At 49.8% G+C, this 14,780-nt stretch overlaps 1 protein-coding gene across 9 annotated transcripts in view; it reads right to left on the reverse strand.

Moving 5' to 3' along the window:
- MPRIP (myosin phosphatase Rho interacting protein) overlaps positions 1-14,780 on the reverse strand; it is a 166,923-nt gene that overhangs the window by 62,843 nt on the left and 89,300 nt on the right. For all 9 annotated transcript variants that reach the window (XM_032762711.2, XM_032762708.2, XM_032762707.2 and 6 more), the window contains exon 5: positions 10,077-10,161. In XM_032762711.2, the coding sequence (XP_032618602.1) occupies positions 10,077-10,161 (85 nt within the window). The remainder of the gene's footprint in view (positions 1-10,076; positions 10,162-14,780) is intronic.

The following is a 14,780-nucleotide window of genomic DNA, read 5'->3' on the forward strand; positions in this document are numbered from 1 at the left end:
CATGAGGCTACTGAGACCTAGCAAACTCACTTCATTTTGACCCAATCAAGGACAAGAATGCTTGTGAAAGGCCGGTGCTATCACTTGCCACGGAATCACCTCAGTACAGACCAATAGGAGTTACAAACACTTACATCATAGAATATCAGGGTTGGAAGGGACCTCAGGAGGTCATCTAGTCCAACCCCCTGCTCAAAGCAGGACAATCCCCAGACAGATTTTTACCCCAGTTCCCTAAATGGCCCCCTCAAGGGCTGAACTCACAACCCTGGGTTTAACAAAGCTCAAACCACTAAGCTGTCCCTCCCCGACATGGCAGGAGATGTTTAAGATGTCTGGTTGCTGATGGAGGATCTTACGAGATTATTGTTATAACACTTTCTTCCCCAAGGATCACAACTACACACACAGAAATTGAGCAGTGCAACCACCTCTGGGGCAGAAAGTGGGAGATGGGATATTTTGGCCAACCAGTGCATTGAACATGCATTCTAAAACACCCTTGATGGATTTTTATTGTATTCTGTGACATTTAACATATGGGCTACTTGCTTTGACCCCTCCACAAACGTTTACTCAGAAGCATCCTCGCATCCACGAAACATACACCTCCACCGCCTCCCCTCTCTCTCATATCGTCTGAGGATTGGGAAGATGAACTTCAGCAAATCATTTCCACCAGGATGGCAGGGAACAGCTGGCCCTGGACACCAGTTCAAGTGGAACGCCGCACTGGGTTCTGCATTCTTTGGCCTTGAGCGTGGCTTTCCCCTCAAAGCAACATTTCACAAACTGTCAGCACCCGAGAGAGCAGCGAACCTCGCCAAGAGGGGAAGCTTTGAAGCCCAGCCAGGCCCTGGATCTTCAGAAGCACGGCCAAGAGTGAGAGCTCTCGTCTGACAAATGTGCCCACTCATTGGCGAAGATGCCCTCGCCTGGTCCGTCAACAGGGGATGCGGAGAAGGGCCTTGAGCCAAGGCTCCATGTGCATTGAACTCTTGCCCAGAAGATCTTCTTAGAGACAGGACTTCTAGAGCCCATCAAGTCACATTTCAACAAGGTTCCATTTGCAAGAAGACAACAATTACCTGACAAATTCCCATGGCTAGAAACAATGAGCACAGCCTACCTCCTGGGGCTCCTCCTAAAGGGCTGAGCTAGTTTAGACAAAGAAGGGCTTTGTGTGACTAGAAAGCAGATAATACTTTAAGGGAGGAGAGGGGTTAGAGGAACACCTGAGTTGCACTCATTTCCCCCCTATCCCCCCAGTATATTTTACACTTAGAACAGGAGTTATTTTTCAGATAATGCAAATCTCATCCTCTAGCCTGGTTTTCCAGCTATTTCCTGCCCAGCTACCAGCCCTAAGCTACACTTCCCGCTGAAAGAGAGATTAGCGGCTTCACAGCATTACTGCCTGAGAACCCAAAGACAGGGCTGCAGGTGGAAATGTCACATGCCTTTTTCCTCTGGTTTACACCCATTTTTAAACAGCAGCTCCTCACCTTCACTTTTGCAAGGTGCTGTCCATTTCTACCAACAAGCCACAGAACCCCCGGCAGGTGGCATATGGGCTAAGTCAGTATCCAGAAGGGCTTCCGACTGTCAGCAGCGGGGCACATCTGAGCCTTTCTCCTCACCTGCATGCTGTTGCTGCAGCACAACAGGTGTGTGGCTTTGACTGCTGGATTGACAAGCACAGCAGGGATGCAGTTATTACTGAATGAGTGCTGAAGAGGTCTGAAGCGATATTTATTAACACCTGCAGAGTAGCTTCTTGACCTTGTGGTTGTTCCCTCCCTCTTCTACCTGGTCCACCTGATAACCTGGCCTAGCCCATGTCAGCAGATTGATTTATCATTTACGTCTCAAAGTTACAATGAAGGGAATATGAATTTTGGTCCCTCCGAAGCAGCCCCATTGCTGACTGACAGCGTCACTCTGGAACACCCTTCATGCTCCAGTCTCTCAAATGGACTTTTCTCCCTTCACATCATAAGCAGAACATTTTTGTGTAAAGGCAGCATTCTGCCTAGGACCTCAACATTTAGATTATTTCTGTGGTGTTGCCATTAGATGGACCCTATGTGGGCCCAGAACCTTCCCACTCAGCTCCATCCCCTTTCACGATCATGTTTAAAAACATGCATTGAACACTGAGCAAGGGGACAATCTCTCAAGAGCTTAAAAAGAAAAGGGTAACAAAGCCACTCTCTCCACCTAAGCCAAGACCCTTGAGCCTCCTTAACCTCTGGGAACGGAGTTCAGTATTTGCAGTTAGACAGGAAATTCTGTCCACGGACCTTTCATTTTGGAAACAGAGGAGCTGTTATTTAGGAGGTATACTGGAATCGTCCCCATCACAGCAATCCTACACAGAGCCAAGAGATCTTCCACTTTGTTTTTGGCTTCACGGCCTTCTGCCCACCTATATCTATCAATCTGATATCCCCCACAATCCCTACCCTGGCCTTCTGCCTCCAGCCAAGAAACAGACAGTAAATCAGTTCAGCTGCTAGATTTCACGCTCATGCAATGGGAGTCTTCTCTCTGCCTTACACACCCCAGGTGTGGCACCAACAGTGCAACCTCTACAGAGCACACCTGACAGGTGATGCTCCATGAAGCAAATAAACCAAACCTCTTTCCCTCTGTATGTACGTGTACACACACACACACACACACACAAATCCCCTTCCCTCTGTGTGTACACATACACACGCACACTTATTTCCCTCAGTCTGCTGCTATTGACAGTCTTGCTTTTAAACCCAGCTGCCCTTAACGTATGTCCCATGACCCTAGGTCTCTCTCCTCTGCTTTCATCTGCCATTTGCTCACATCAGAAAACCTTTTGGTGCAAAAGAATTAAAACCTAGAAAAATTCATTCTCTACTGTTCAACAGCTGCATTCATCGTTTGTCTGGTCTGGTTTGCAATGAGCCAGAAATAAAGAAAAAATGCAATGCCTTAACACCCGAGATGGCTAAATGGACATTTCCTTTAAAAACAGAAGAGCTAGTTAACACAATTTAAAATGCAATTAAGGAAACACTAGTTATTTTAAATGCATCTCTAAGTATGACTGGCCCGAACATAAATCAGCAACAGCTGCCATTTTACTCAGTATCCTTGCAACAGGAAGCCTGGTCCCCTGACTTAGTTTGTGATGAAGGAAGGACAGTTTAGCAGCTTAATGCATGAGAAGAGATGGAGACTTTCACAACTGGTGCAAAGTTCAGTTCCATTAATCAGAGAATTTTTTAGAATTATTCTTGAAGCCACTGAGTACTTGTCAGAACCAATGATAAATTAACCACAGCCAGAAATAATAATTAAGAAAATTGTGACAACCCTTCCCAATGTCTCTCAACCACTTGTCAGACGATGGGCAAATCAAGATGAATCTTAACTACTGTATTAGGCACAATGGGCCTGTAAACCTATAAAACTTACTGGCTACCCAAGCACAGTGCTTGCTGCTTAGAGTTATCCCACTGCAGTCAATAGGACTGTGTGTGTTATGAAGAAGAAATAAGTGTTTGTAGGCTCAGGCCCTTAGATGCTCTGGTGATTTAATATATAGAAAATAATCTGGGTCTCCTGCTCTCACATGAATATATTATAAATACATCAATACATGCATATGCCCACATTTTCGAGGACAACTAGCAATTGCCTCAATTTTTAGACACGAGTTATTTTAATGGGTTATTTTCAAAGAGTGAAAATTCAATCATCTTCTGAAGGTCCTTTAAGATGTCTCCAACTGGGCACTCAAAGTTACTAATCTCCTTTGAAACTTTAGTCCATCTATATGTATTAATGAATATGTACACACGTATATCCAGACAGAGAGAAAGAGAGAGAGAGAGATTGAGAAGGACACTGTTGAGCAAAGCAGCACTTCCTAGGCAAGACGGCTTCTCCCTGTTTCTTTAGCTGTTCAAATTTTGTATTATATTGTCAGCCCTTTGCTGAGTTGTAGCAGAAGTCTGGGCCTTGGAGACCAGCTTTCAGTGGAAGCTGAAATCAGTGCAGCACACAAACAGAAGTCCTGGAACAGTGGTGGTGACAATCCCTTCTTTCAGGGATCTCTGCCCAAACACCAGTGTCCTCGTTTCCAGGGAGCAATTCTGCACCAAGAACTGACTCCAGTTAGAGAGATTAAGGCAGAGAGAAAGGTCCCTTGCTGCTTGTCACGCCCCCACCTCGGAAAAACATCAGAAAACTAGCCACCTGCCTGCATTTCCTTCTGAGATTAAAAAAATGCTCACATGCGAAGAAAAAACACTACAATTAACAGCGCCATCCACTGACCCCTCCCTTGGTATGGTTTCTGGCTGGGGAAGAGCAGAGAGAATGACAATTTTCACAATGAGATGAAGCTATGAGAACAAGAACTGAAAACAGAAGACAGTTTTCCATGGACGGGCTCATGCCACTTTACTCCAAGGGCCAGCAGCAGCTGGCGTGAGAAGACCAGAGCTAAATTCCTATGGCCTGTGCCATGCAGGAGACCAGACTAGATCATCACAGTGGTCCCTTCCGGCTTAAAAATCAATGACATTTTCCAGCCACCTAGAAGTGTTTGCAAGTAAAAGGAAAACAGATCATGAAAGTGACCACAGCAGCCAATGCTGCTGCAGACAGTATCTGCAGCTGGATTAGGGGTATTTTTTGTTTTCAAAAGGCTCTTTTCCTGCAGAAGGAGAGAGGCCTGACAGGCAGCCAAGTTCAATAGAAGCTCTTTCAAAGGGAATTCTTTTCCGGTAACCGAGTTTGCGGTGACAGGCTTCTGGCGCGGTGGCCTGAACCACTCTAACCACTCCGGTGCTGCATGGCCAGAGCGTGAGGTTGGGATCAGATCATTTCCAGGCTGCTTTGGGGAGAACGAGAAAGAGAATGGGAAGCTGTGGCTGCTTTGCATTTGACACAAGGAGGAAAGCAGATGAGGAAGTGGGTAGAGTTAGTGAGAAATGCATGAAGGTAAAGAGAAAAAGTCCCGCTCTGGCTGGTGCTTAATGCTATCCTGCCGGAGCTGTTCTGGCAAACAAAAATCTCTGTAGCAACAGACACACATGGAGTTTCCTGCCTTCCATTCCAGCCCTTGATTATGATGAAAAGCTCCCAGTTTCCTCATTCAGCTTCCCGGCTTTGAGGTTTCGTCTGCATCACCCAGTGACCCAGCTTTAAGCATCTGCTGCACAGCAACTAGTTTGCTCTTTTGTAGAGTAGAACACTATACAGGATGTGACTAAGTGGGAATCTTTTGTAATATTTGTATGAAGCCTACATGTGCCTCGGTTTCCCCTATGTGCTGCAGAGTTACCTAGTTTGGGGGGAGGGGAGGTCTGTTTGCTCTCTGGGCAGCCTAAAGCACAGGTGTGAATGACGCCTAGCTGTCTGGGGCTTGGGCCTCATATTAATGGAGCTCTAGAAAAGACAATGGCAAATCCAATTGCCTGGACATGGACACCTAGCAACCAACAACTCACAAGAGATATGGACTTCTCCACCTTTCCCCAGCCCCGCTCCCTCATCTCCCCAGCTCCGGAACAACAGAGGGGAGGGGTATGAGGTGGAAGTTCAGTTGGCTGCAGGAACCAGTTGGCCGGGACACACCTGGACTCAGGCAAAGGGAGGTCAGAGGGATGAGGCTTTGGGCTGTGTGCTGACCAGGATGGACTACGCTGTAACTTTCTTTTCTCTGTGCTAACCGAGGTCTTCCCATGCCGTGTTCCATGCGACCAATAAACTGTCTGACAATGCCAGCTGTGTATTGCTGCAGATGCTGACAGCGGAGGTGCACTGCTCCTAAGATAGTACACGTCTCCCTCAGGGGTCCGCCTCAGTTGGACTTGCTGAACAGAGCTCACGGTGTGAAGCAGGAGCACTGAAGGACCAGAGGCCTGGCCTACGGAAGCGGTGAAGCCATATGGCTTGCCCTGGAGGACGTGTCAGACCCCCTAGGGGGTCTGGCTCACTGAAGGGGTCCTCCCAGAGACTGTTCTAAAGCTGAGGTCATAGCACCCGTCCTGTGGATCCACGACACAGGGACCACAAATGTTCCAGTACAAAGACCATGCAGGCAGCTGGCCTGAGCCCATTTCCATACATTTTTTTAGAATAAAAATGTTAAGAGGCACCCCTAGCCCAAATACAGGCACTGTGCTCATCCCCTCAGGGAAAGGTTCAGAGAAGCCACACGTGGTCTGACTTTGCCTGTGGTAGGAGCCTGCAGTTAAGCAACATTGCTCTTGTGCTACTATGCAGGGTTTTTACACCTTCCCTCTGAAGCTGGCCACTGTTAGACACACTGGACTAGAGGGCACGCATATCTGATCTACCTTCCTACATTCCTGTGACAGAGCTGATAGTCCCAAGGGCTAGTACTCAACAGGCCACATCTGGCCTTCAAGCTGAGCACTGTCCCTCTGTTAGCCGGACAGTACGTTTAAGGAGCACATACAGGTATGGGAACAGTCTCGAACAGTAACTGAATTCTTACAGACACGCCTCAATGTTTGGAACAGACGCAGGCCTAAGCCAAATGCACTCAACTCTAGGAGAGTGCCGACGCAGATGCTGGCTCCAGATTCAGATGCTCCTCTGAGCTATCCAACCCAGCTGAGCCTCCAGCATCAAAGAGCAGGAGCTGGAAGTCTAAGGTCTGGGGTGGCAGCTGCTTCAGTCTAGGACGAGCAGGGCAAAGGGCTCTCTGGAAAGTAGAAGTTACACCATAAAAATAGATTCCATGCTCCCTCCTAAAGGTTTGGTTCAAGGTTTGGGGGAAGGTATGGGGTGAGGAAGGAGAAGATTCTTGTTTGATCAGTTGCTAGTCTCAGCCCCATGGGTGCTGGCCCTTCGTTACAATGCTGCCTTCCAGTTAAGACACGCCATGGAGTGGAAACCCAAACCACCTCTGCGCTCAACTCAAGCAGAGACAAGGGCCAGGGCAGCACCAGGGCTTCTTAAGGAACATGGAGAGATTTGCATGAAGGGCAGGAGAGGTTTATTAATTGGTCTCGCTGTGTCTGTCTATTCCTATTAAACTCTGCAAGGGCCAATCTGGACAGTGCCCCGGACTCCCATTCTTTGTGATGGAGAGGTGCTCAGCACCAGGCAGGATGGAGCCCTTATTTGGCTGATCTAACAGCAGTGTCCCGAGAGATCTTACTGCTGGGGGCCTGGCCTGAATGGAGTACAAGCGATGCTGTTGAATTATGGGTATTAACCTCTGTGCCACCCTCCTAGCCCATCCCCCTGAGTGGCATGTGGCAGTGTTTTCTGGGCAGTTACCTTCACACACTAGGACGTGGCATAAGAGTGGACGGAAATACACAAGCTCAATACCTCACAGCCTTCAAGAGATGGGGGTGGGGGAGAAGCAGAGGTGAGCATTAAACACCAGCTCCGATGGAGCACAGTTAGAAGAGAGACAAGAGCATCATTCTCAGGGCACTGAGAGCTTCTGCAAAGGGATAAGTGGGGTGCTGTGGAGGCATGACACAGCCTTTCTCCAGGAAACCTAAGATGGGAGGAAGAGACCAGCTAATAGAGGACAACTGTGACAGCAATCGGGATTCCATGGAGGCCTGGGGGAAGACCTCAGGGAGCAGCCAAGGGCCAGGGAGCTGAAGCAGAGAAATAAATAGAAAACATGAGCTCATCCACCGTGAGTTCTCAGCACAGCGGCAGCTGAATTACAAACCTGGGTCCTTCGGGGGAGCTGGCTTGGGCTATGCACCCAGTGCTGGCATCCAGGCAGGGGGGTCTCTGCTCTGGCATTCTGCTGTGGGGGATAGTGGCATTCTCTAGTCCCACACTAAGCCCCTGAGCTTGTGCCTAAGGCAGCGAGACACAAGGCGTGCACCCCACTGGGCCCTCACATGCCCTATCCTTGAGGACACCTGGGCAGCCTGGCTCAGTCCTCCAGAGAGCTGGGGCCTTAGCACCGCCTCCGCGTGGGCAGGGTGCATCCTCTCCAGAGCCACTTGCCTTATTTGGTGCTCAGGAGCTCAGATCCTGTACAGGTTCCAAGCAGTTGCCATGGTGATGAAACGTAACCCAAAATGATGTTATTCTGGCTGTATTTTTTCCCCCTCAAAAGCAGGCAGCTCTGGGAGCTGGGTTTATGCTGGGTAACGTTTCCTCAGTCACCACCATTCCCTTCCTTCCCTCCTGCTCCCACGTGCAGAGAGCTTCTGGGCCGCAGCCCCTGCATAGCCAGACGCGATTTCCCAGAATGCCCTGAAAGCGACACACTGGGGCGTTATGCTTCCAGTTTGAGTCCCCACAAACGGGCCTGGGGTTGGGTTCATGGTTGTGGGGGATAGGGGTCAGTATCTCTGTTGAGCTGGTGGTTCTCACTGATGATGGAAGAGGGTATGCCCCCAGGACAGAACGAGTGTCAGCATAGCATCATCACATCCATGGCACTCAGGAGCCAACATTTCCCCACAAAGTTTCCTGTGGCCCATTCCAAGCCCTCATCACGCTCCAGGGGGCGGCTCAGACAACCCAGCATCAGGCGCAGGAACATCTTCCGGAACGGAGGCAGAGGGGGAGAACAAGCCACAGATAATCTATGTAAAGAGTTGATCCTCTTCTTCCTCCCACCCTGTACCCCTTAGAGGACCTTGGGTGGGAGCTGAGGAAGCCACAACTCTGCTCCCTCTCACTCCTGGGCTGCTGGGGACAATCCACAGGTGTTCTATGTGGAGCCACACCCAGCTCTCCTCAGGTGCCCAGACCTGACCCTTATATGGGAATCGCAGGAGAAAATAAATGTCTCACGCTGGGGGACGGAGGAGGAAAGAGGGGGAAGGGCTGGGCTTATTTTCCAACTGACACCCTGCCCAGCTCCCAGGTAACCATCTGTGAGTGTCCAGGCCTGCTGGGTGAATTCCTCCAGTCCAACCACCTCTGCCCTGCTGGCCAGCAGCTCCAGGACACACTCACATGGGTCAAGGCTGTTTGCAGCCCCTGAGAGGAGAGATTATTCCAGCCTAAGAGTGGGATTCCAAACCTGTGGGTTTCTACCCCACTCCATCCATGTGGGAGAGACAGGCAGGAAAACGTGGGTCATGGGCAGCTCCAGCTTTACCATTTATAGTCAAAGAGAGCACAGAGCTGTTGCTGGGTCCCTGGAGAGCACAGCTCCAGCCCCCGAAACTCCCAGCTCAGCCCTGACCTTCATTATTTTGCTTTCATTCTAGTTATCTTTGGGGTCATCTCATGCAGGGAAACTGGAGCCCTGTGGAATTTCTTCCCGGACCCTACGAGGGCTGTGAGCGGCCAGGATCGCTTCCTCCTCTTCCCATCCTCCCTTCCCCTCTGCACACATGCCCCTGAGCCCAAAGGATACTGTTCAAAGTTTTGTAATTGGCTGTGGGGCCGGCCTGTGTGTTAGCAAAGGTAGCTGGAGAAGGGCAACCTTCTCACCATGCCACACCCTTCTCCTTATGAACCTACCTAAACCCAAGCACTTCCAGCCCTAGCCCTGGCTGCAGACCCTTCCCAGATATACAACCCCGCACATCCCATTGCGGTTCAGCCAGCACGCACAGAGGGAACCAGACCTGGGAGGAAAGGGGAAAAGCAGGGAAAACTCATCCATCTTGCCTTCTGGGAAAGTAACTCAGTTGGATCTGAGAAACCAGATTGGGAGGGGGGCAGCCAGGGGTTTAACGCAGCTGCTACAGCACTAGCTGCTACAGGGAGTTTTAGAGCCAGGCTAATGAGCACTAACACAGCACTTTCATCTTCAAAGCTGGGGTGAGGAGCAGTGAGCTCAGAAAGTGACATCCAGAAATTAATTCACGCCATCGTAGCTCCCCTGGCGCCACTTGACTGCCCTGCACATCCAGAAACAGGAGCGCTCTGAAGGGCCAGAAGCCCACTTCTCATCTCAACTGGGCTAGCAAGGCAGACGTTCCCACCCTTCCTTGGAGACCAGCAACAGCCCTGGGAGAGACACCATTCCTGGCTCTCCACTCTAGTCCCAAGGGGTCCAACCCCTGGAGAGAACTCTGGGTCACAGTGAGTGACAGGGGGTCACTGCCTGGGGTTACCTGCGGGGTTGGGGGCTCTACCTTCCTCTTCTTCTTCTGATTCTGCTTGTTTGTCCTCGGGTAGACGATCAACATCTCCAGCCACCTGCAAACAAACAGAACTACCGTAAGGTTCTCCCTAAAAAGCAAGACGGGCAGCCCAGGGAAGAGCTCACTCCCAGCAGAACTCGGGGTCCTCTGGATTCAGGATTCCCAGTCATTGGGCTCGCTGGGAGGCGCTTGGCTTTTAGATCTGCATTGCTTTAGTTTGCCCCTCTTGGCTGGACACCAGGCCATGGAAGAAGCTGTCTGAACTCTCAGCTCCTAGTGTAATAACACTTCATGCTTAGCTGCCATTATAAAAGGATGTGGGGGAAGCCCAGAAAATAGGTTTGGGGATAGCACAGAACATGCCCAACTTCATCCCAACTCGGCTTAGAGTCCAGAGCGCAATCCCACTGGGTACCATGGATATATGCCAATACATGTGGACACCTAGAGGTCCTTGGTTAAGGAGTGACTTAATCACAGTCTCTCAGAATTCGACAGAGGGTTCTTCAAGCTAGGAGACAAGGTATAACATGATCCAGTGGCTGGACGCAAAAGCTAGATAAATTCAGACTGGAAATCAGGTGCAGGTTCCCAGACTTTTTTTTGCTGCACTCCCCCCTTCAGAGATTCATGTCCCAGTGTGTGCCCCCCAATTTATCCTCCCTCCCCAGGCCACTTGCTTTACTCTCCCCCTCCCCACTCTTCCAGCCTGTGGCCTCCTCCTGCAGCCCAGCAAGCCCCTCTCCTCCCACAGCTGGGCTGCGATCCCTACTGGGCTGCGCCTGCTGACTCCACTCACCGGCTCCAGCTGCTTCCTCCATGCTATTGCTGCCACGGTTGCCTGGACTCCGGACCCTGCATCACTGCCACCACCCCAGCATTCAGAGCACAAGCAGGGTGTGATGTGGTGGGGGGACAGCAACAGGCACTGCAGAAGCAGACCCGCTCTCCAAATCCAAATCCTGCCCCTCAACCCACACCCCACTCCCACACAGTAATAGCTTTCCTTGTGTGCCAGCTGCTGCCACTGCACCTGCCTCCAGAGAGGTGCTGTCTCAACAGCCTCTTCTTCCTGAAAAGTAGCAAGGACATGGGAATGTTCTGTTTTACCCCCGCCCTCCTGATAAGCAAGGGGCACGCCCTCCAGTTAGAAAATCTAGGCTCTAGTTCAAATAGGAATTAACTCTGGGAAGTTTTAGGGCCCCTGTTATACAGGAGAACAGACCAGGTGACCACAGTGATCCCTTCTGGCTGTACAATCAATGACTCTATGTTGCAATAACTGAGCCTACAAATTCATTCTGATTGCGAGCTCAACCGTAAGGAGTGAGTGAAAGTTCATAACCACCTAAAAATGTTGACGAGAAAAGGCAGAACAGAGGGATAAAGACTGAATGAATCCAAACTGAAAGACCCACTGATATAACTCAAAGACTGTGGTAAGATCATGCCTGGTAAACAGGAAAAGGGCAGGACTGGAAATCAAAGTGTCATGGGGTCCAAAATTGGTGCATTGGAAACTAGGCCTAATTGGTGGAGAAGAAAACAAGGGAATGGGATGTTCCACCCAACAGTGGGGGCCTTAACATAAAACCTTTTGGGAAGAAACATTAGAAGACACAGATGCCGGCTGACAAAGACAGGAGAACAGGAAGGAGCGAGCGAGCTTCACCATCATTCATGGCTGCCACTCCCACCATCTCCTGCTGCCCTGGGATCCACCGTTGCTGGATCTTTATCATCCTGAAAGATGTTCTGACCGCAGCAGACTAAGAGAGTGACCCAGATGACACTGCCATCTTCACTGGCTCTAGCTAAATCCTAAACACCATCTGAGATGTGAGATTTGATTGTTCCTGCCCCTGTCCTCTTGTGGGTCCTCCTCCTCCCCCATCTTATTTCTTCTGTTTCCTATCCCTCTCCTTTTGCCTTCTGTCTAATAAGAGTCAGGCTTAGTCACCCACGACTGGATATTCTTCAGTACTGCTATCAGCCTGTGACCAAAGAGGCAGCTAAAAGCAATGCCCTAAAAAGCCCAATGCTGGTCCCAGTTTGCCAGGTCTCAGTGTGGCTAAGACGATGACGTGCTGCGCAATTGCAAGCGAAAGTCAACACCAGAGACGGAAGCTGCATTTTCCCTCTTTGCTGTTCTTCTCTCTCCCCCTGTGTGTGTTTGTCTTGTTGTGTCTTTCAGGAAATAGGATCAGACCAACAACTCCAGCCCAGCTCAGCTCCCTTTCTCCTTTCCCCAAAGGGCAGTTTTTACCATCCAAGAGAGACTGTTAAAACCATTCCTTCCAAAGGCTTTCCCCAGCTAACAGGAAAGGGAACAAGGGATGTTGCTCAAATGAAACCTTAATACTCCAAATTTCAAAGGCTTTAACTGTTTCCCCTTCTTTCGTATATCTTCAAAAAGATTTTCAGTGATGCGTTTGCCACAGTATTAAGCAGACTGAGGTCTTGTATACTGAACCGTGCAAACAAACACTGTTTAATGTTGGACAGTGACCTGGTCATGTTAACACCTTTGCCTCTTTGGGCCCATATAGTCCATCTAAACTGACACAAATGTTCCCTTCCTGGACTCACAGAACACCCGTTCTTCCCTCCCCCGCTCTTCCCTCCACGAAGGGCAGAGCATGTCCAGCTCATCGGTGGGCTTGACCACGTTACCGGTTGGATGCTGCATTCTGATACCTCCCCTGAAGCCATACTGTTCTGCAAGCAACCTCTCTGCTGCCTTCCAGGAATGCAGTGCATGTCATCAGAGCTTGGGTGGCGTCAGCATTTCCATTACTAACCCGTATTTTCAGGGGTTTATAACTTGACCATAAAAGCTCCCTCCGAGCAGGAACTTGGCACGCACAGAATCTCAACTTCTCGAAGCTGGTTAGGGACAACATAGCAAACAATATCCAGTAGACAGTAACCACAGCCTGAAGAGGAAGAGCTCTTTTTGCAAGGGTTGGGGCTGGGGTGAGGAAGAGACCCAGCCACACAAAGCTACATAGCAACTCAAAAGACATGAAGTGCAGCACAGAACTCCAGGACCACCCATAACCCCATATCCACCCTTGTCTCTTAGTTCTGAGCTACAGCCCCTCCAATAGAGCTGCGGTGCCAACCCTGAAAGGAACCAGCATTGAGGGCACAAGCAAAATGAGTTTGCTGGGTCTCATCTTAGCTTTTCAAGTGAAGTTTTGGCCTCATCGCAATAAACCACAAACAATTTGGCACAGTTCCTTCTCAAGAGAGGCCAAAGACAGGAATGATGCGGGGGCAGTGGGAGGAGGAAGGAGGGAAGGAAAAGAAGAGACTGTAGGACAGGAGCGAGTGCATCAGGGAAACCTCACAGACTGACCTACTGGAATGTATCTGCTAGACAGGACTGTGTCTTCTGCTTTCAGAAATGCAAATGTTAACTCCATGCTCCCACTCTATTTTATTGTAGAGTAATCCACAAAACAAACAAAGGAAATTCAGCATTAAAAGGGCCAACCCTTGCCATGACTCACTTGTGCTGTGGATTCCTTTACCGGCTCTTGTAGTGTCCAGATAAGCAGCCCATACATTTCAATCAACCTGGTTGCAATCAGGATCCAATGGTTGCTCCAGAGGTTTCATGCTTCGCTTCACTTAATTTCCCTCCCACACACACTGCCATTGAGTGTGTGCGCGCTGCTGTCGCACAAGTTTTGGGACAACCACATTAAGTGAGTTTTGATTAGGCAATAAATATCAGAAGCACGCAATGGATATAAGACAGCTCTCTGAATACAGGAATCTTAGCAGCATGCTGCAATTGCAAAATAAAACTACCATGGTTTGAGACTAAGTGGGATGATTAATGCCACGGTTGGAGGCAAACGCAGAGTTTCAAAATAAGATGCAGGGCCAATGTACAAGAAATCAGCCCCACTTTGCTTTGCAGCATGCGTGTCTCTTACCATTACTCACAGCGAGTAGAGTGGGGTAGAGTAATGGAAGGCTGAGCCGGATACTGGAGCATGGGAAAAAGGAGATACCAGTAACAACTGTGTGACTGAGCACAGCACAGGGATCAGGGAAAAAAGGGAGGGGAAAATGGGCATTTTTGCCAGTGCTTCAGGGCATGACCAAGCACAGCAGGAGAGTCTTGGGGGAAGCATGAAAGTTGCTGTTACACTGTAGGGCATAGCTAAGTGGGAGAAACAGATCCCAAGGGAAATTGGGCGCGCGGGCGGGTGGAAGCTGGTGTCCCATGATGCTGTAGGGCAGGGGAAGAGTCAGAGAGCAGAGCTAGGGGGGAGATCTCGACCTGTATCCAGTCAATATCACCACACAGGACAGAGAAGAAACCTCCAGTACAGCAGGTGTTAGCTGGAGACCCAGAGCAGGTGAAGCAGGAGTGAGCCCTGTACAACGGGCCCAGGGACACTCTGATTGCTCATTCACCTCTTCCTCTCACTTTCGGTTTCCTTCAGCTTCCAAACTCATCATTACACGATTTACAAAGGTTTATCGAAGCGAGAACACCACTGCCTCCCCCACAACGGGGAAGAACGACCTGCCAGCAAGCTCGGGAGCATGAGTGCAGACAAAGCACAGACATCTAACTACGGAGCCATCTGGATTATGGCTACAAGGTTTTAGTGCAGACAAGACTGCTGATTAGCCTCCCATTCACCAAACACA

The sequence above is a fragment of the Chelonoidis abingdonii genome, chromosome 9, assembly GCF_003597395.2.
Source record: "Chelonoidis abingdonii isolate Lonesome George chromosome 9, CheloAbing_2.0, whole genome shotgun sequence".
NCBI classification, from domain to species: Eukaryota; Metazoa; Chordata; order Testudines; family Testudinidae; genus Chelonoidis; species Chelonoidis abingdonii.